Genomic DNA, 23367 nt, shown 5'->3' on the forward strand with positions numbered 1-23367 from the left:
GGTAGGCCTTCTAGTCCATACAACGCAATTCTCGATCTGGAACGGTGTTAGTGGACCCGTCGACTTCCCTTCAGTGACAGCTTTCGTCTTGGACTCTGGCGTCAGTTACCCGTCGTCATGTAACTGCTGTGATTACGCCAGGCAGTGAAATTACAACGGGCACAGTGTGACAGTAATGGATCAATATTTACGTAAGACGTTACAACACAATCATCAGAAAATCGAGTGGAAATGACGTGTACACCGTCGACACTACTAGTCGACTCCGTTTAAGCGGGGTAGGACGTCAGACAGACGGGCCGACTTCGAGAAGGAGAGGCACCACAGGTCATTTTAATTTGCACTGTCTGTACTTTTACAAACAAATTCATAAAAGTTTGTCAACATCAGCAGGAAGGATTCAGGATTCACACTCATAGCAGTGGAAGTTCAAAAACACGAAAAAATAATATTTTTTAGATGTGAAATTTCATGATTTTTTTTCACTTACTGTTGGCTTCATTTGTTGCTCTTCATAAATAAGAGAGATTCTTCGATGAATTTTGCACAGCTTACAAACCATACTTACAGGTGTATGAAACTCTAGAATTTATTTCACCTATGGAAAAATGAATGGGCTGTTACGTTTTAAACTTCGTGTTTAGAGAAAGCTCGAATTTTATAGTTATTTATCTCAATTTTTACCACAGTTTTTAACAGATTTGGGAAATTCTAGAGTTTCATATACCTGTAAGTACGGTTTGTATGCTGTGCAAAATTCATCGAAGAATCTCTCTCACTTATGAAGAAAAGTGTACCTACAGCAACAAATGCAGCCAATACCAAGTGAAAAATGATGAAATTTCGCATGTAAAAAAATTTGATATGCTATGTTTGTGAACTTCCTCTGCTATGAATGTGAATCCTGAATCCTTCCTGGTCATGCTGACAAAGTTTTATGAATTTATTTGTAAAAGTATAGACAGTGAAAATTAAAATTTCCTGTGGTGCCTCTCCTGCTCCAAGCCGGCCCGTTTCACGTCCTACCCCCCTTAAGCTAGTTCGTTGGAGTATTTATAATGAACTGAGGAGAAGCTTCGCTGTGAGACGAGATTCGTAATGACCGAATTGATGCAGTTCATTACGAGTGATCAGTGGATTATGGCTCTGCTACATCTGCTTAATGCATTTGTTTCAGTTCTGTAAATGTTCCATCAAGTCTCTAACAGGCATCGTTGTGTAGTGTCTGGGGAATCTCACCTAATGTCAAGAGGGCAACGAAGATAGTTTACTGTCCGCTTGTCTCGCGCTTCCCGCTGAAAACACTCGCACTTCCACAGACAAATTTTTGTCTCCCATTTCTGTACTGTCTTCGAGTGCAAACATAATGATTAACTGAATTTAAAAGTTTAAATGCTGTCATAATCTTTTCATTAAGAGGTATAATACTGCATTAAAAGTTTGACACAATAAGAGAAGTATCGCAATTAGACATGGTGTATACGCGTTGAGGCAACATAATCACGGGACTCAAATTACCCACGTTATATTCACCCATTATTCGAGGATGAAATTACTTAGCGATTTACGGTAAACTTTAGACATATTTTCAAACCTTTGGATATGTTTTCTCACTGATATTCCCTACAGAATAACGAAGGAAAAAAGATTATCGCTTACTTACATTTTCATTGTTGACGCAGTAAAAGTATAGCATCAACCACGCCTTTTTGATTTATTACTTATGTGTTACTATCTCTGTCCGCAGTTTGTGATCTAGTGGCTAGCGTTTCTGCCTCTGGATCACGGGGTACAGGTTCGATTCCTGACCGGGTTGCGAATTTCCTCTGCCCACGGACTGGGTGTTTGCGTTGTCATGATCATTTCATTTTCATCATCATCATTCTTGACAGTTGCTAGATTGGGGAGTTAAGAATTGGGCTGTGTAAAAATTGGGACTTTGTACGGGCGCTGATGACGGCGCAATTGAGCGCCGCACAAACCAATCATCATCATCATCATTACTATCTCTATTTGCAACACATTTTGCAGGCAGTATTCACGTATAGCATTAAATGTACGTGCCACTTTAAATCATTATAAGACACATAGTTTAAGACATACGACGTCATAAACGTTGGGAAAACCAGCTTTTCTTAAAACAGACCGCTATTTCCCCAGACTGTACTGATCCAGTGTTTGATAATAGAGCACTTAGCGGCTTCCAACGAACTTTAAAACGTAATTTCAAATGTTTTCTGGACATTTTCGTCAGCATATGTTGAATAATTCTGAACTAATAAAGCCACCATAATCAGGATTTCGCATCTTCAAGACTCGAGGTTTTACATGCATAACATCAAACATTTAACACATCAACTAGTCTGTAAAGTAATCAGACTTTTGGCGCTGTTTTATGTATGTAGGTTGGAATCTTTAAAGAACTGAAGTGGGGGATTGTGGATAAAGAGTAATTCGTAAATTGAAGGCATGTAGGCATTGGAGGTGTGTCTCCCACCAAAACATTCCGGAAGATTAATTCCTTTTCCAAGGTAACAGTCAGTATAAAATGACATTATACCAGCATGGAGGGAAGTACCAGCCACTGAATGGCTGGCACGAACAGTTGTTATGTGAGCCAGTCTAGAGACGATGCCACTCGACAAAGACACTTGCTGCAGGGCGCACACAAGACAGTCGTGAGCTGCTGGACAGGTTTGAGCACAGTGATGTGCAACACTGGTGAGGTGTTTGGACAGACTACTTTGCTCCATTGGCGCTGATCTTCTTCATCCAGGAACAATTCGTGGCCTAGCCATTGTAGTGTCAGTAATGAACATAACATGTGAGTTCTGCTTCCGAAATGTAATTCAGTAATCCATTGTAAGGTATCGTCTAGAGATCGCGGTGGCACACCAAAGTCGGCAACGCATATCGACACCACAGACGTCAGTGAGGGCTCGCTGCAACCCACAACAGCGTATGGGAGGCGCCTGTGAAGACCACACCTCCCATGTCAGCACAGCAGCGCCCTCGCACTGGAGGTCAATGTAGAGCCGATCAGAGAAGCGCTCTGTAACATCACAGTACAGGACCGAAAAGTTGTTAAGGCTTCTGGTGAACTTGTTCTTTAGTACAGGTTGAAGATTGTACCTTAATTAATGCATCAAGTGATGCTTTGTTAGTCAATGACCATTGTAAATTATCCAGTACTCCTGCAGCAAAGAACGGTGTCCAAGTTAAATAACTCTTTTATTCATTGATATAATAAAATCACTCCGTCTTGAGGTCACAAGTGTCTCATCGGGACCATCCGACCGCCGTGTCATCCTCAGTTGTGGATGCACATAGGAGGGGTGTATGGTCAGCACACCGCTCTCCCGGTTGTTATGATGGTTTTCTGTGACCGGAGCCGCTACTAACCGATCGAGTAGCTCCTCAATTGGCATCACGAGTGCACCCAAAAAAATGGAAACAGCGCATGGCGGCCATATGGTCACCCATCCAAGTGCCGACCACGCCCGACAGCGCTTAACTCCGGTGATCTCACGGGAACCGGTGTATCCACTGCGGAAAGGCCGTTGCCCGTTGATGTAATAAAGCAAAGTAATATTTGGTGAGTTATAGTTCCTATGTGACACCTGTACAAGCAGTCAAAGATCCCACAGTTACGGCCAGACGAAAGTAATTTCGTCTGGTCACACAACACTCTGTAGTTGCAGGTGAACATTGTAATAAAAATATGGACTACTTCTGACTCGGATTTTTTTAATCCCAGTTTGGGAAGACGGTGGCCAGTTTTGATGTTTTTATTAGTTCCTGCTGATGTTACCGCACACACTGTATGCAGAGTGCTGAGTGTATCAGATCGGCTGCAAGGGACAGGGGTCAGCGTGCACGTGGGGGCCCGGCGCACTCGAGCAGTACGAAGAGAATCTCAGTCCACTGAACTCCACAGGACGCGTACTCTGCATGAGTAAGCAGATTACAATAGCAGCTTTTAAAACCTCTGACGCTACCGGCAATTTATACCATTTCGACACAAATTTTCTTTCGGCGTAGTTCTTCGAAACTAAAGGATGAGAAGTGACTACTTCACACGCAGTGAATCCTAGCAGTATTTCATTCTCAAATGCTTGTGCACAGCTTAGATGTGGTATGCGCACGTTTCTTTTCCTGTTGCAGATCTTCACGGCCGTCCTGTTCTACTTCGACTTCAAAGTGTCGCTCGCTGTCAGTTTCCCTGCCGCAGCTTCAGCGTGGTCGGAGTGCAAACTGGCTGTAGAAAATATGCAGGTATACAATATCACGTTGTGATTAGCCAGACGTATGTTTGTTACCTTTCATTGTTAATGCACCGCAACTTCGTAGATGCTTTGTCTACGAGCCAATATCAAAGTGCCGAAACATTACGACCAGCTGCTCACTAGCGTCTCGCTCCTCCTCCAGAGCGCAATACAGCAGGGGCGTGGATTTAGGCTGGTCCTCGGTAAGATTCTGGAAGTGCGCGGAAACAGATATTTACGTAAATGTTACGCAATTACCATCAAGTACAAGCCAGTGGTTTTTTGGTATGGAGCTGACACCCCATAGCGTCCCATTACGGGTACGGACCAGGTGAATGTGGTCACCAAGGCGTCGACACGAGTTCACCACCTTGCTCATCAGACGACGTAAGTGAGATTCTGGCTGTGTGCCAGGCGCAGTTATCCTGTTGGGAAGATGTCATTGCCGTTTTGCTGTGGCGGACACCAGAGAATTTAACATATTTTATTAAAGTAACATTTACAGTTTGCCTCCACATCACGAAATCGCAGAGAATGATATAATTACAAGGAGAGTTAATATTTGGTAAACTGTAGTATCTGATGTCTCTGCTCCCAAGAACCAGGAGCAGTGGGGAGACGCCCATAGGTAGAAGAGGCGCCGCTCTTGCAGAGGTTGGACAGGACGGACACGTGCTGAGTGTCATTCAGTCGGACTTGCACTACAAGCTTTGCGAACGCTCGTACTGTGCTACTGCCGTCGTCTAAGTAAAACTGCGCGGGCAGCGAACTTCATGAACGTGTTTCCAGTACATTTGTGCTGGTGACAAACTGCGCAGGCTTGGATGCAAATAGTCGGTGAGCAAAGTGTGCGTCGTGTGTGGCGCATCACTCCTGAGTATGAAGGTTGCTTATGTGCAGCGTACTGGCAATGTGTTAACTAGTCAAATGTTGTGGTGTTGTCGCCACTGATGACATTTTGATCACCACTCGTAATTTAATGGAATCAACGGCTTGGAGAATATCGTTACAGTTCAAAAATGGTTCAAATGGCTCTGAGCACTATGGGACTTAACATCTGACGTCATCAGTCCCCTAGAACTCAGAACTACTTAAACCTAACTAACCTAACGACATCACACACATCCATGCCCGAGGCCTAGAACAGCTCGGCCACCCCGGCCGGCTTTCTAGCTCAAGCAATGTCCATAAAACATTAATTTACTTTGAATTCTTGACTGAGATAGACAAGAAGACATTCGAATGCAGCTTATGTGTCGCGTTTAGCGAAGATGTCTGATGCCGACTGACAAACGTTGGTTCATCGATCAAAATGAAGATTGGATATTGAAGGAGGGCAATGATCCGAAGCAACGCAGCAGGCTTTGCAGCACCTGGAGAAAGAAGAAAGGTGTACAGTTACTGGATTGGCCCTCACAGTCACCTGACGCTAACCTTATTCAAAATATACGGCCTTACGTAAAAAAGATATTGCAAAGAAAAAAGATATTGCAAAGAAAAAAGATATTCACGTCGAAACAGCTGTCAACGCAAATTCGACGCATTTGCAGGTCTCTCGGTTTCAACCATGCCTTGGAGATGTGAAACAATTATCAACGCTGGGAGTGGAGGAGGGGAGGAGATTAGTGTTTAACGTCCCGTCGACAACGAGGTCATTAGAGACGGAGCACAAGCTGGGATTAGGGAAGGATGGGGAAGGAAATCGGCCGTGCCCTTTCGAAGGAACCATCCTCGCATTTGCCCGAAGTGATCTAGGGAAATCACGGAAAACCTAAATTAGGATGGCCGGACGCGGGATTGAACCGTCGTCCTCCCGAATGCGAGTCCAGTGTGCTAACCACTGCGCCACCTCGCTCGGTAACGCTGGGAGTGACTGCACGTATTTTTGACTGTAATTGCATTTTTCTGTAGTCCGTATGTAACGTATGTATTTGTTTTAGTTTTTTGTGAAATACATTTTTCTACTGATTAAGCCGACCACGATCGTAATTAACACACTGTAATTATTTCCAGCTTTCCACACTATCGTGGTGAGTCCAGTGTGGCAAACAGCATTAATTAAATCTCGTCAACATAGATTAACATGTTGTGGCGTTTATGAAACCTAAATCCTTACGTGAGTGCATTTTCGTTGGCTACCTTTGTGCCACTTGCATCGGCACACTCGCATTTCCTAAAGCTCTATGAATTGTGATAAGCTCTATCTTTGAATTTGATTCGACGTAATTATGAATGTACAACGAGTTATTTTAAAGACACTTGGCTTCCACTATACACGAGAGGCAGTGAAATTGAAACCGAACACCAGACATAACTGACAGTGCGCGCGCCACATGGCCCCACTGTTGTTACGTTTCGATACTGTCCCCGACATGTTGCCTCATCACAGAGGTACGTAGTTGCTGGGTTACGACCCCGGTTGTTGGCGGACTGGTCCGTTGTGTTGCTCAAGCTGTCACAGCGTCGTACAGCTAGCGCTTACGATCCGACACCCCTTCAGACGTTTGCGTAGCAGAGGCGGCCTGCATTCCTCGCCTGCTCGCTACACGAACTCCGCCGATCACAGTGAAACAAGTTCCCCGGCGTCAAATGACAATCAGAGGGAGGAGGATACCCTTCAGCGATTTGCTGCGGAAACACGGCAACATCCGCCGTACATCCAGGATCTTTCACCGTGTGATTTTTCACATCTTTGGGGTCCTGAAGTAAAGAATCATGCGCGTGGACGTCGGTGTCATTCGGACGAGGAAGTAGAAGAATGGGTGTGATTGTGGATCCGTCAGCGGCCGAGCGCGTTCCACGAAACAGGAATTGGTCGTCTCGACTCTCAGTGGGGTAAATGTCTAAACTCGTGTGGTGACCAATTTCGAATGGAACCATTCCACGGTCCCACTGTAGCGGGTGCCCCTCGTAGATAACGTTTACAGGAAGTATTTAATCGTAGGTGTAGCAAAATTTTCAAAGTGTGACTGTTGAAAATTTAATCGGGCAGGTTTCACATGTTGTGTGGTAGCGAAATGATAAGTGCGCTGGCGATAAAGTCAGGCCGAGGGAGTGTGGCTGGCATCCGAGGACGCAGAGCTGGCGGGGCAGTTGGCCGGCGTTGCCTGGTGAAACGTTGTTGTGATGCCTCGTGTAAGTAGGAGAAATGTTTACCGTCACGTTTCCGACTATGATAAAGGTCGGATTGTAGCCTATCGCGATTGCGGTTTGTCGTATCGCGACACTGCTGCTCGCGTTGGTCGAGATCCAATGACTGTCAGCAGAATATGGAATCGGTGGGTTCAGGAGGGTAATACGGAACGCCGTGCTGCATCCCAACGGCCTCGTATCAGTAGCAGTCGAGATGACAGGCATCTTATCCGCATGGCTGTGACGGATCGTGCAGCCACGTCTCGATCCCTGAGTCAACAGATGGGGACGTTTGCAAGACAACAACCATCTGCACGAACAGTTCGACGTCGTTTGCAACAGCATGGACTATCAGCTCGCAGACCGTGTCTGCGGTTACCCTTGACGCTGCATCACAGACAGGAGCGCCTGCGATGATGTACTCAACGACGAACCTGGCTGCACGAATGTTAAAACGTCAATTTTTCGTATGAATCCAGGTTCTGTTTACAGCATCATGATGGCCGCATCCGTGTTTGGCGACATTGCGGTGAACGCACATTGCAAGCGTGTATTCATCATCGCCATACTGGCGTATCACCCGGCGTCATGGTACGGGGTGCCATTGGTTACACGTCTAGGCCATCTCTTGTTCGCATTGACGGCATTTTGAACAGTGGACGTTAAATTTCAGATGTATTACGACCCGTGGCTCTACCTTTCATTCGATCCCTTCGGAATCCTACATTTCAGCAAGATAATGCACGACCGCATGTTGCAGGTCCTGTGCGGGCCTTTCTAGATACAGAAAATGTTCGACTGCTGCCTTGGCCAGCACATACTCCAGATCTCTCACCAATTGAAAACGTCTGGTCAATGGTGGCCGAGCAACTAGCTCGTCAGAATACGCCAGTCCCTACGCTTGATGAACTGTGGTATCGTGCTGAAGCTGCATGGGCAGCTGTACGTGTACACGCCATCCAAGCTCTGTTTGATTCAATGCCCAGGCGGTTGTTCTGAGCACTGATTTCTCACGATCTATGCACCCAAATTGCGTGAAAATGTAATCACATGTCAGTTGTATTATAATATGTTTGTCCAATGAATACCCGTTTATCAACTGCATTTCTTCTTGGTGTAGCAATTTTAATGGCCAGTAGTAAATTCAGTTTGATAAATAGTCTGACCACAAGATGGTATTAGAAATCCCCCATACTGTCCAGTAGTATCACTCTTTACACCATATCAAGTCTCGCTCAACGTTGGCTACAGAAACGGCTGTTTTGTGAGGATCTGCTAGACCACTGTACCAGATTCCCTTTACCTGCCTACACACAGCCATTATGCTCTCTGGACTGCTGAAAGCACTTTGCAAGTCCAGAGAGGTTCATTCCACTCATTGCATGCGAGTTTTTACAGCCATCCTCCAAGAATGGTCGACGGTCCCTGCCTGTGCAGTAAATGAGGTCTCCCTCACCTTGGTTTACCTGTGGCTGTACCCTCGTGTTTCCACTTCACAGTCACAACACCAGCGAATGACTTGGGCAGCTTTAGCGGGGTTAAAAGGTCCCCGATGGGGACTGTTACTCTGGTGACACGCAATGCCTGGTGCATGTTCCAAGTCACTAAGCCTAATGACGGACCCCTTCTGCTGTTAGTGCTTCTCTACTTCTTCCTCTTCTTCTTCTTTTCCTTTGATATTCAACCATCACGCCATGTTACGTCTGCCACAGGTGGCCCCTGCCAGGCACACTACACACAAGACACCCCTGTGTACCATATAACATACACAAGCACTTGTGGGCGCAACCAAGAGGAAAACAATTATTAAAAAACAAACAGAACTTGCTAGAGACTAATGCGAACCTTTTTCTGTAGAGGTCGCCTCACAGATACAGGGAAAGTTGGAGTACTCTGCCGGCTTTATAAGGCCAGCGCAGCAGCAGTACAGCCAGTTCCTCGCCGAGCTAGGACCAGCTCCGACGGACTTCACTGACGCTCTTGATGAATGGTCGTCTACAAGTTATTTGTTTTTGTGTGTATATAGTGATGGTTCGAGAAGTGTAGTTCAGTTTCAATAAACGACATGATACTGAGTGTTCTACAATATTGAGTATTCTCCAATGGCGACGAGGATGGGATCCACTGGCTGTACTGCTGCTGCGCTGGCCTTATAAAGCCGGCGGAGGCTGGCGGAATACTTAAAGTTTCCCTGTATCTGTGAGGCGACCTCTACATAAAAAGGTTCGCATTAGTCTCTACCAAGTTTGTTTTTTAAGAATTGTTTTCCTCGTGGTTGCGCCCGCAAGTGCTTGTGTATGTTATATGGTACACAGAGGTGTCTTGAGTGTAGTCTCCCTTGCAGGGGCCGTCTGTGGCAGACGTAACACGTTCGTTAACAGCAGTCGGACATGCACTCCTGTCTTAGGCCTTCCTCTTGAGAGCGGTATAGGTGGTCCCAGCTGGTATCCTCCACGATCTGGTTGATGTAATCTCGGTCTGCCTCTTGTAATCTTCCCTTCTACTGCCCCTCCAATGGCACTTTTAATGATACCGTCACGTATCAGCAGATGTCCGACCCATGTGTCCCTCTTGTGCTCGATTATTTTCAGGAGATGAGACTACTCTTCCCCCCCCCCCTCCCCCCACACTGTGGACCACCTTTTCGTTTGTTATATCCACGCAGGAAATCTCTAGGATTCTGCGGTAGCACCATATCTCGAAGGCTGTAATTTTATGTTTTTCTGCTTCTGCAGGTGTCTTTGTTTCACTTCTGCACAGCAGCACACTCCAAACAAGGTTCTATTTGAAACTTCCTGGCAGATTAAAACTGTGTGCCCGACCGAGACTCGAACTCGGGACCTTTGCCTTTCGCTGGCAAGTGCTCTACCATCTGAGCTACCGAAGCACGACTCACGCCCGGCCTCACAGCTTTACTTCTGCCAGTATCTCGTCTCCTACCTTCCAAACTTTACAAAAGCTCTCCTGCGAACCCTGCAGAACTAGCACTCCTGAAAGAAAGGATATTGCGGAGACATGGCTTAGCCACAGCCTGGGGGATGTTTCCAGAATGATATTTTCACTCTGCAGCGGAGTGTGCGCTGATATGAAACTTCCTGGCAGATTAAAACTGTGTGCCCGACCGAGACTCGAACTCGGGACCTTTGCCTTTCGCGGGCAAAGATGGTAGAGCACTTGCCCGCGAAAGGCAAAGGTCCCGAGTTCGAGTCTCGGTCGGGCACACAGTTTTAATCTGCCAGGAAGTTTCATATCAGCGCACACTCCGCTGCAGAGTGAAAATATCATTAAGGTTCTATTTGGTTTTTTTCCCTGAGATGTTTTTTGTATGCTGCTGGCTGTAAAAAGGTTTCTTCTCTTGTTTCACCAGCTTGTAAGTAATGGATTCAGCTAGCAGTATCTTTCCTTGATCTTTTGTGTAATGTAATTTACTCCCTGGGTATGCAAAGGATTCTATAGTCTCCAGCCGCTCGTTGTTAACTGAGCATTGGGCAAAGGTGTTTTGTGTGCTCGCAACTAAGGTTTTTGTCTTATCTGTATTAATTTTAATGTTGTAGGTAGAGCTGAGGATGATTTCCATCTGGGCCAACATCGCTTCAAATTGTTCTGCATCTTCATTAAACACATCGGTACCATCAGAAAAGCTCATCATGTCTATTTTCTTACCATGAATTTGACTCTTCCTATAGATTATAGTTTCCCTTTAGCTTCAGCTATTGTCCTTTGAACGCATCCGTTGAAAAGACGGGAGACAGTGAGCAGCCCTGTCGAGCACTCTTCTTACCAGTGCCTTCGTCCTGATGCTCTCCACACCATATTACAGCGACGTGTTCTCTGTACATTCTCTGAATTACTCTTCTGTCCCTACAGTTTATGCCAATCTCTCTCTCTCTCAGCATGTTAAAAAGCTGTCCCAGTCTACCTAGTCAAATGCTTTTTTCTAAATCAATGAAGGCAATGTATTTGACCTGACCCTTCTTTAGTCTCTTGTCAAGAATTGCGTCTCGCGTGCCTTCACCTCTTCTAATGGCAAACTGGGCGTCAGTGGCCGTTGTATCTATCCTGTCTTCCATCACCCTTACAATGACACAGGTTAAGATCTTTGAGGCGTGGGTTACCAAATTGATGGCCCGGTATTGTTTACATATGTTTAAAGATGCTTTCTCTGGTATCGGCAGTGTGGTATATTTTTAAAAGTCTGTCAGGAGCTTCTCAGTTCTACATACAACTTGGATGAGATGGAACAATTCTTCATGTATCTCTTCTCTAGTAGCCTTGATGAGTTCTGCTTGTTTATGATCGACTCAAGTGGCTTTCTCGGGATTTAGATGTCTGACTGCTTTTCGGCTAACAACACAAAACTCACTGTCTCGTCTTTTATATTGAAGGATTCCGCTGTCATGACATCTGGTTGTGAATTCCACGCTACACGGCGGTGTCATAACACTTTTGATCATATAATGTATGACAGAAATGAGCGGGAGCGTCGCGCCTGTATGTGGTAGACTGTGGTGGTAACCTACCCAAAAAGTGCCCGGATTGCTTTGTGTTGACAGAAATTCCTGCTGGAGGAAGATGGTGCTGCCAACTCGCAGCAGGTGGTACCAGTCGCAGAGGCAGAGCTTCCAGTGGGCGCCGTGGAGGCGCGCGAGGCCAACTTCCGGTGGACTTGCGACGGCCCAGATGTCCTCGAGGGGATCTCCTTCAGCCTGCCACCGGGGTCTCTGTGTGCCGTGGTGGGCCCCGTAGCCAGCGGCAAGGTACGTCCCCCTCGGTTCCCGGGCCTGGGGCCCTGTTCTTCCATGCCTACACTCTACCTCCCTTCACAGCTGCACTCGTAGCAACCACTGTGGAGTGCTCCAACCTGTTCTCAGCTGTTCTCACCAGCATAACACTGTCTGGGATGATGAGACACTCTCGCAGACTCTGCACCCATCAGAGCATTCTCTGACCATAACCACTTTTCCTTCAGTCTTTCCTTCGATGATCAGTCATCTGAAACTGTAATTCTTTTCTGAATTTCTGCCCCAGCATACACTTTTCACCTGTTTTTGATGCCTTTACTATTCCAACATTTTAACCAGTTTGGTGAAGTAGCAGACCACAAAAAGTTTCGCCAAATATTAAAACTAGCGCCTAACTAGACATAAACAAAAGTACAAAGAAATGAGCAGCGACAATAAGACAGCACCTCTTAGTGAGTGTGCCTATACGGGTTAGAAACACCCTCTTTGTTAGTTGTTAGTTCTCTTGGCTATTGGTCAAACTGGAGAATGGGATGGCGATTACATCGAGATATGTAGCCATTGTTGGATTCTATAGTCTTCGTGAAACCAACATAAACATAGCTTCTTAATATATATATATATATATATATATATATATATATATATATATATATATATATATATATATATATATAACGATATTTTAAAGTAATAGCAATCGCTCTGTGGGAACACAGTTTATTAATTCTTGAGACAAGTAAATCATCCGTAATCAATCTCGGACAGAAATTCATAGCTCCCACTCCCACTAGTCAAAACAAAATACTTACCTCGAAATTTACGTTCTGAAGGGTTAAACTCTCATTGGCTCTCAATATCACTTCTTCCAGTATCCAATAAGATAAACACTCACCTTATTAATATCGAAATACCCACATGCCATTAATTGCGGCAACACAAATAATATTGTGTGAGCTCTGTTCGACTTATAACTTTCTATACCTTGCAAACCTATTGCCAAGCTTTCTTCCACACGTGCATGTGTGTGTGTGTTAAATATACACTACTGGCCATTAAAATTGCTAGACCACGAAGATGACGTGCTGCAGACGCAAAACTTAACCGACAGGAAGAAGATACTGTGATATCCAAATGACTAGCTTCTCAGAGCATTCACACAAAGTTGGCTCCGGTGGCGACACCTACAACGTGCTGACATGAGCAAAGTTTCCAACCGATTTCTCATACACAAACAGCAGTTGACCGGCGACGCCTGGTGAAACGTTGTTGTGATGCCTCGTGTAAGGAGGAGAAATGCGTATCATCACGTTTCCGACTCTGAAAAAGGTCGGATTTTAGCCTATCGCGATTGCGGTTTATCATATCGCGACATTGCTACTCGCGTTGGACGAGATCCAATGACTGTTAGAAGAATATGGAATCGGTGGGTTCAGGAGGGCAATACGGAACGCCGTGCTGGATCCCAACGGCCTCGTATCACTAGCAGTCGCGATGACAGGCATCTTATCCGCATGGCTGTAACGGATCGTGCAGCCACGTCTCGATCCCTGAGTCAGCAGATTCGGACGTTTGCAAGACAACAACCATCTGCACGAACAGTTCGACGACGTTTGCAGCAGCATGGACTATCAGCTCAGAGACCGTGGTTGCGGTTACCCTTGACGCTGCATCACAGAGAGGAGCGTCAGCGATGGTGTACTCAACGACGAACCTGGGTGCACACATGGCAAAACGTCATTTTTTCGAATGAATCCAGGTTCTGTTTACAGCATCATGATGGTCACATCCGCGTTTGGCTACACCGCGGTGAACGCGCATTGGAAGTGTATATTCGTCATCGTCATACTGGCGTATCACCCGGCGTGATGGTATGGGGTGCCATTGGTTACACGTCTAGGTCATATCTTGCTCGCATTGACGGGACTTTGAACAGTGGACGTTACATTTCAGATGTGTTACGACCTGTGGCTCTACCCGTCATTCGATCCCTGTGAAACCCTACATTTCAGCAGGATAATGGACGAACGCATGTTGCAGGTCCTGTATGGGCCTTTCTAGATACAGAAAATGTTCCACTGCTGCCCTGGCCAGCACGTTCTCCAGACCTCTCACCAATCGAAAACGTATGGTCAATGATTGCCGAGCAACTGGCTCGTCACAACACGCCAGTCACTACTCTTGATGAACTGTGGTATTGTGTGGAAGCTGCATGGGTACACGCCATCCAAGCCCTGTTTGACTCAATGCCCAGGTGTATCAAGGCCTTTATTACGGCCAGAGGTGGTTATTCTGGGTACTAATTACTCCGGATCTATGCACCCAAATTGCGTGAAAATGTAATCACATGTCAGTTGTAGTATAATATATTTGTCCAATGAATACCCATTTATCATCTGCATTTCTTCCTGGTGTAGCAATTTTAATGGCCAGTAGTGCATAATAGAGTTAGGTACCCAAAAACAAGCCCAAAGTAGAATTCAACATTCTGTCAAAATTTCAAAACATGTGGTGAAGAAGTTTCAGAGATAAATGTTTTGGAACAAACATACATTTACATTTTTGTTTACACAGACATATCTGAGGTAGTCACCAATGTGCCTTCCATTCCTTTCCGTTCCGCCACTGCCGCCAGCTATCTACTAGCAGGTCATCCTGATTTTTCCGTGTGAACTCAAAAAGAGTTGTGCCGACAGACGTCGCTGTTGATGGCGCTGCTGGGAGAGCTGCGAGCCTCAGGGGGCCGCGCGTCCGTGTCCGGCGCGACGTCGCTGTCGCCGCAGGAGGCGTGGGTGTTCAGCGGCAGCGCGCGCCACAACGTGGTGCTGGGGGGCGGCGAACGGCAGCCCGACGCGGACCCCGGCCGCTACGGGGCGGTGCTGGCGGCGTGCGCCCTGCCGGGGGACCTGCGCCGGCTGCCCAGGGGGGACGAGACCCCTGTGGGCGAAAGGGGGGCGCGCCTCAGCGGGGGGCAGAGCGCCCGTCTGGCGCTCGCCAGGTACGTTACTACCTGCTTGCTGGCAACTACCTCTGCACTTCAATCCTCTAGTTCACCAGCATCTCAGGTTGGATCAAGAAGAACAACACCTGCGAGTTTTTGGTCCCTGGCACGACCACCTTCATCAGGTTCTCCCGATGAAGGCGGTGGTGGAAGATTCTGAAAGATTGAGACACTTATTCATTCTAGTACTACAGATATAGACACACTCCTTGTATTTCTGGTTGGTTGGTTGGTTGATTCGGGGAGGGGACCAAACAGCGAGGTCAGTGGTCCCATTGGATTAAGGAGGGTGGGGAAGAAAGTCGGCCATGCTCTTTCAGAGGAAGCACCCTGGCATTGATCTGAAGCGATTTAGGGAAATCATGGCAACCTAAATCAGGATGGTAGGACGATGGTTTGAATCGTCCTCATCCTGAATGCGCATCCAGTGTGCTGACCACTGCAGCACCTCTCTCAATGCATTTCTGGCAGTGTACATTTTAGGCATAAGAAGAGTTCTGGTAGAGAACAGCTCTCTGCCGCTATTTGTCAGTCATCATGGCAGACACTTGAGCAGTGAAATACTCTTAGTTCTCTGGCCACACTAAATACAATAAAATGTCAGAGTTCCTGATACATCTTTAAGCCAGCTTCATCAGGCGTAAATCTGTTTCTGATGATGTTTATGTAGTCAAATATGAAAAGCTTGAGTGATTGATTCTCGTTGACGATAAGAGATTACACGCATTCCTTCAACAGTTCACAGAAATTTTCTGCAGAACAGGGTTTTCACCAACAAGCCCATCTGCGTTGCCATTTGTCTTTATTTACTATGGTAGGCTACTCTTCATTAATATACTACAGGTTTGCCACATCCAACAAGTACAGTAGCATCCTTCAGCTTTTGATTCTTGTCGCAGCCATCAGATAAAAATCACTCCTGATGATGGTGACATTATTGAAAGTTTCAAGAATTTATTGCATATGTCACTGTGAAATTACATGCATGAGGGTGCAGTTGAGTTGACACTCTTGAAAGCACCGGAATAGTTTTTTACATATCTTCACTGAAATTTTAACATCGCCGGCAACGGATGATAGCGGTCGCAGATCGCAGCTGACAGTCACCACCAGAGGTGTGTGTGATACGTCACACAGACTGAGCGGCTCACGGCAGGTGGGCTGTGCACGTGAGTGTGATTCATCATTGTACAGTCCACTATTTGAGCTACTATAGTCACGCCATTATGCTTGTTACGCTTCGACTCTGCTTTTGCAGCTAGACTTCCTTGATCTCGATACTGGGTTTGATTTATTGTTCTACTCTTGACAAAACTTGGCTTCTTTTATGGATTACACATTTGTATAGGTAGCCGACAGAAAAGAATTCTGAAAAGTTGCAGTTTTATCCACAACACCTGTTCTTCAGTTTCTACTGCAACTGAAAATAATGCATATCCTCAACATAAACAGTTCACACACTTCTGAAGACTCAATTTTCGTTTAGTTATCGGTCTAGTGATTCTAGCAAGATTAGGGCCATCAGGGCATCTTTTACATTTAACCAGGCCGGCTACATATTTTACATCGTGTTCACATAAATGTACATCTGCTACAAAACGACTTACATATAGCATGGTGCTACCAATCTGACCTGGCATCACATGGTTAGCACTGTGTACCTACAGCTGGACGACATTTCTGGCATAGCAGTAATAAAGCGTATGAAACAAATCTTGCTCGTGAATCCGTCTACCTATTAGGTCAAACTGTATCAAAATCCCTACAGTAGTTCCTGAGATTTGCCTGAGCACGCAGATAGAAACTGCAGTGGTTGAAATTTATTTAAAATGTGTACAGATGCAACTCTTAGACATAATTATAACACAGTGGAAAACAATAGTAGCTACACTAGAAAAAAACACGTTCATGGAATTTAGGAATACAACTAGGTAGACATAAATTACTGTCACTGATAGTTGTGGACATGACAGGAGGAGGGGGGGAGGGGGGGAGAAAGGAACATGATGGAAACCCGTGTAAAAGAAAGAGGGTAGTGGAAGTGGGGAAACGAAACGAGGAAGAAGCGTAACTGGGAGAAGGTGAGCAAACTATATGACAGAGAGGACAACTCATCGCATGATTGTTTTTTTTAGGGAAGAGATATGACGCTGACAAAAGAAAGTGCTCCAGATTCTTCTTAAAGGTCAGAGGTCATTGAACTGTGAGCAGAGTGGAGGGCAGCGCATTCCAGCAGCGGGAAGCGGCAGCACAGAAGCAGCTTGCGAATGTTTTGGTTCTACGCGAGGGCACAGCTTGAGTGATATGCAAATGAGACCTGGTGTTGTGATTGTGGTGAGGGGGGGCAGACACTCGATCTCTGATGTGGGGTGCTGAGGTACTGCGATGCAAGCACACTGAGGAGCTGATGTGGACACTGCGTGAGGCAATCACATCGCACGACTGGCCTCAGGCTGTCCTCACACGGGACGTGAAAGTGTTCATAGGTGAGGAGCTGGTTGGGTTGTGTCGTCACAGTGTGGAACTGAGAGATTCACAGCACTCCGTGGTGTGCGAGACGAGTCAGATGTGGGGCTCGCTGAGAGGAACGTGTCCAGTGGGATGCAAGATGGCCTTCTGCGTCACAAACAGAAGTTGGGAGACGCCATATTAGATTTTGTCGTTTTCAGTTGAAGACCATATCTGCGAGTTTCAAATTATACCTCACATCCTATGAATGTAAGGTGTTTAAGAGCAGCAGCACCCTGAGGATCTGTCGGAAACATGTCACTGTTGGTGCAATTTGTTACAATACAATGACGGGAAATGCCGTATTTTTGTATTTACTTGTTTTAGTACTGTAACTTGTAAGCTATCAAAGTATAATGCTTTAAGTCAATAGCGCTTTCGATTTATCGAAAGTGAATTGCTCTTGGTACAAATAGTTACACTTAAATGTGAGTTAACGATAAATCAGCGTTTTAAATCTTCAGGATATTCTAATGTCAAAGATACAATCGTACATTACATCTGTTCACCATAGTGTGGTTGACAAAAGTCTGGAGTACCAGTCAGTTGTTGAGAGCTAGTGTCTCGCTACCTGCAAGAACTTTTATATACACGTTCGCATTTTCATAACGATCCTGGGACGTTCTTATTAACGTAAGTATGTTCTGTAATAATCGATGTCATGTCTGTATAAAAGCGCTGTTCTTCAGGAGTGAGTTTATTCGATTTTGTAAACAGCCCAGGTAGTATGTTTGGTTGGATCGAAATTCTGTATCAGCTTATTCGTTCATAAAACTTTCCAGGTTGTGGGATACGTAATTCTCTCACAAATATTACGTATTACTGTGTGTTACCCACAGCTGTGCTTCCGTATCAGCAGTTTTGTTATGACGGGTGGTGGTGAGGTGAGTACGTGAGCTGCTGTACGAGCGACAATGTCAGCTACCCTCACGTACCTACCTGTCTGGGTAAGCGCAGTTCGTTGTGTGTGCTCTCTCCCTCCACCCAAAGCACAATGCTGTGGCACACACATTGTTGCTGCCATGCAGTGCATGCAAAGTGACATGGGTAGGAGCACACATCATGCATGCTTCTGTTAAAGTAACTGTACATTATACAACATTTACATCGTGTAACGAATTTAATAATTTTTAACACAGTTTATGTTCACTGATATAAAAAATTGTTACATTCCCTATTTCATCTCCATAGGGGTCATCTTTCTTTTTTTTTTTACTTTGTAAGACAGCCTACATTCTTCGACGGTGTTCAAGCTATCTCCATGGCAAATTTCATCTAAATTGGTTCGTGTAACAGACAAAGTTACTTCCGCATTTATAATTTTAGTATGGATTGGATGCATAAAGATTAATTTATACATGAGAACATTATGCACACACACACACACACACACACACACACACACACACACACACGCGCGCACACACACGCACGCACACACACACGCACACACACATGCACACATATTCTTAGTTATAACACATGGTATTTAATGTCAGTACTGAAGTAAAGAAATGAATTTTTGGCTTTAACTACAAGGGACCTTGTGCAGCTTGTAATAGAAAATTTTGTTTTCTTGTTTCACGTCACATGGTTTTTTCTCTTGCAAAAATTCTAGTACTGAATGGAAGCAGTGATTTATTAACAATTACCTTAGAGTTTTACTAAAAAGTGAGAGTCTGTACTAATTTTACAAATGCGAAAGTAGCTCTTTCTGTTATCCTTTCACAGCTAAATTGCAGAAATAAATCTAGATGAAAATTTGGCATGGAGATAGCATGAATGTGAGGAAGAACATAGGGTACTTTAGGAAGTAAAAAAAAAAAAATCGACACTTAAGAAGGTAAAGTTGTAAACGGAACATCCATTTGTACGTCAGCGAACATAAACAATGTCAAAAAGTTGTTAAAGTTTTTGCACAATGTACATGTTGTGTAATATACAGGGTGTTACAAAAAGGTAAGGCCAAACTTTCAGGAAACATTCCTCACACACAAAGAAAGAAAATATGTTATGTGGGCATGTGTCCGGAAACGCTTACTTTCATTGTTAGAGCTCATTTTATTACTTCTCTTCAAATCACATTAATCATGGAATGGAAGCACACAGCAACAGAACGTACCAGCGTGACTTCAAACACTTTGTTACAGGAAATGTTGAAAATGTCCTGCGTTAGCGAGGATACATGCATCCACCCTCCGTCACATGGAATCCCTGATGCGCTGATGCAGCCCTGGAGAATGGCGTATTGTATCACGGCTGTCCACAATACGAGCACGAAGAGTCTCTACATTTGGTATCGGGGTTGCGTAGACAAGAGCTTTCAAATGCCCCCATAAATGAAAGTCAAGACGGTTGAGGTCAGGAGAGCGTGGAGGCCATGGAATTGGTCCACCTCTACCAATCCATCGGTCACCGAATCTGTTGCTGGGAAGCGTACGAACACTTCGACTGAAATGTGCAGGAGTGCCATCGTGCATGAACCACATGTTGTGTCGTACTTGTAAAGGCACATGTCCTAGCAGCACAGGTAGAGTACCCCGTATGGAATCATGATAACGTGCTCCATTGAGCGTAGGTGGAAGAACATGGGGTCCAATGGAGACATCACCAACAATGCCTGCCCAAACGTTCACAGAAAATCTGTGTTGATGACGTGATTGCACAATAGCGTGCGGATTCTCGTCAGCCCACACATGTTGATTGTGAAAATTTACAATCTGATCACGTTGGAATGAAGCCTCATCCGTAAAAAGAACATTTGCACTGAAATGACGATTGAAACTTTATTGGATGAACCATTCGCAGAAGTGTACCCGTGGAGGCCAATCAGCTACTGATAGTGCCTGCACACGCTGTACGTGGTACGGAAACAACTGGTTCTCCCGTAGCACTCTCCATACAGTGACGTGGTCAACGTTACTTCGTACATCAGCAACTTCTCTGACGCTGACATTAGGGTTATCGTCAACTGCACGAAGAATTGCCTCGTCCATTGCAGGTGTCGTCGTCGTTCTAGGTCTTCCCCAGTCGTGAGTCATAGGCCGGAATGTTCCGTGCTCCACCGATCAATTCCTTCGGACGTCTTCATGTCGGGACACCTTCGTTCTGCAAATCTGTTTCGATACAAACGTACCGCGCCACGGCTATTGCCCCGTGCTAATCCATACATCAAATGGGCATCTGCCAACTCCGCATTTGTAAACAGTGCAGTGACTGCAAAACCACGTTCGTGATGAACACTAACCTGTTGATGCTATGTACTGATGTGCTCGATGCTAGTACCGTAGAGCAATGAGTCGCATGTCAACACAAGCACCGAAGTCAACATTACCTTCCTTCAATTGGGCCAACTGGCGGTGAATCGAGGAAGTACAGTACATACTGACGAAACTAAAATGAGCTCTAACATGGAAATTAAGCGTTTCCGGACACATGTCCACATAACATCTTTTCTTTATTTGTGTGTGAGGAATGTTTCCTGAAAGTTTGGCCATACCTTTTTGTAACACTCTGTATAGCTACTTGAGTAGTACGAAGTGTAGATACGCCTTGCTACCCACGTCCAGTGGTGAGCTATTATAAACAGACAAGAGCAACAGATGTTCTGTTACAAATTTTACAGTTTTTTTTCTTTATTGTAATTTTAAAACCTTTACAGAAAGATAGGCAGGCTGGGGCCTATCTATGCCGCTCTCTTTGGCCACAGGAAAACCATACACAAAACAGGAAGTCATATAAACAAACATACATGGAGGATAAAAACAGGAGACATAAATATTAAAATAAATGAAAACGTTCACGGATGCTCTGTTTGTATAAAAACATACAGCACTGTACACAACGGAAACAGAGTTTCACACGTGAACGGAAGAGCACTGAAGGAGAGACACTGAGTAACAGACGGGAAGAGTAGCTTAGTGGCTACTATCTCTGGCGCACTAAAAACATACTGTGCACACGAAAAAGCAGGGGGCCTGCCGGTGGGAAGAGGAAGGTAGGAGGGGGAGGGGGGGAGATGCCAGTGGGAGAGAAGAAGGGAGGAGGAGGAGAGAGGGCAGGGGGGAGGGAAACGAGGGAGGAGAGGGGAGGAAGTGAGGAGCGAGAGAAGGGAAGGAGGCTGCCCTGGAGGAAAAACACAGGAGGAAGAAGAGGAGCATAAAAGCTGGTAGGAGTGGTAGACGGAGGGGTCGAGGGGGTGTTGGCGGAAGCTACCTTGGGCAAAGGTGTGGAGTGTGGTAAGATGGAGAGCAGGTGGGATGCAGGTGTACAGGTATGGCAGCGGACAGGGGTGGGAAAGGATGGGAGAGACAAGCGGGTGAGGCGGATCAAGTTTATGGGAGGTGTAAAGGATCCGTATCCGTTCAAGGAAGAGGAGGAGGAGGTGTGGGAAAGGAATTAGGTGGTAGAGGATCCGCGGGGGGAAAGGGAGGCGGATTCGATAGGCGAGGCAGAGCACATGGCGTTCCAGTATTTGAAAAAAACGTAGATTACTTTTTTTTTTTTACAGAAACGCAAATTTCTTAGAGAGGTCAGTTCTAAGCGCACAATATGGAAGAACATAATGGTGTCTGATACAGAAACACGTGCCACTTTAGGTATTACTAGATGAGGCTTTGATGTAGAGGTCAAACAGTGTCATTACTAACATGTAGAATGACAGGTAGCACTGTTCACAATTCGACACTAACTGCTGAAATAGCCAGCAAGCAATGGCCAGCGCCACCGTGTCAGCTGGGGGCAAGGCCGCGTCACGCTGGGTGCCGGTGCTCGCTAGAAGAGCTCCACAGAGATTCGTGGCCACTGTAAGTATTATATAAAATTTTTAACGCACAATTGCCGGAAGTGCGTGTCGGTATATGTTGTTGTGGTCTTCAGTCCAGCGACTGGTTTGATGCAGCTCTCCATGCTACTCTATCCTGTGCAAGCTTCTTCATCTCCCAGTACCTACTGCAACCTATCTCCTTCTGAATCTGTTTAGCGTATTCATCTCTTGGTCTCGCTCTACCATTTTTTCCCTCCACGCTGCCCTCCAGTACTAAATTGGTGATCCCTTGATGCCTCAGAATATGCCCTACCAACCGATCCTTTCTTCTAGTCAAGTTGTGCCACAAATTTCTCTTCTCTCCAATTTTATTCAATACCTCCTCATTAGTTATGTGGTCTGCCCATCTAATCTCCAGCATTTTTCTGTAGCACTACATTTCGAAAGCTTCTATTCTCTTCTTCTCTAAACTATTTATCGTTCATGTTTCACTTCCATACATGGCTACACTCCACACAAATACTTTCAGAAACGACTTCCTGACACGTAAATCTATACTCGATGTTAACAAATTATTCTTCTTCAGAAACGGTTTCCTTGCCATTGCCACTCTACATTTTATATCCTCTCTCCTTCGACCATCATCAGTTATTTTGCTCCCCAAATGACAAAACTCATTTACTACTTTAAGCGTCTCATTTCATAATCTAATTCCCGCAGCGTCACCCGATTTAATTCGACTACATTTTATTATCCTCCTTTTGTTTTCGTTGATGTTCATCTTATACCCTCCTTTCAAGACACTGTCCATTCCGTTCAACTGCTCTTCCAAGTCTCTTGCTGTCTCTGACAGAATTACATGTCATCGGTGAACCTCAAAGTTTTCATTTCTTCTCCATGGATTTTAATCCCTACTCCGAATTTATAAAACACTTCAAAATTGCTTACCCACAC

General features: G+C 45.3%; 1 protein-coding gene across 1 annotated transcript in view; it reads left to right on the forward strand.

Annotated features, from left to right (window-relative positions):
* The window catches only part of LOC124551199 (ATP-binding cassette sub-family C member 4-like), a 197947-nt gene that overhangs the window by 136154 nt on the left and 38426 nt on the right, over positions 1-23367 (forward strand). The window contains exons 9-11 of the mRNA XM_047126190.1: positions 4165-4275; positions 11951-12154; positions 14836-15137. Coding sequence (XP_046982146.1) covers positions 4165-4275; positions 11951-12154; positions 14836-15137 — 617 coding nt within the window. The remainder of the gene's footprint in view (positions 1-4164; positions 4276-11950; positions 12155-14835; positions 15138-23367) is intronic.

This window comes from Schistocerca americana, chromosome 9 (assembly GCF_021461395.2).
Source record: "Schistocerca americana isolate TAMUIC-IGC-003095 chromosome 9, iqSchAmer2.1, whole genome shotgun sequence".
NCBI classification, from domain to species: Eukaryota; Metazoa; Arthropoda; class Insecta; order Orthoptera; family Acrididae; genus Schistocerca; species Schistocerca americana.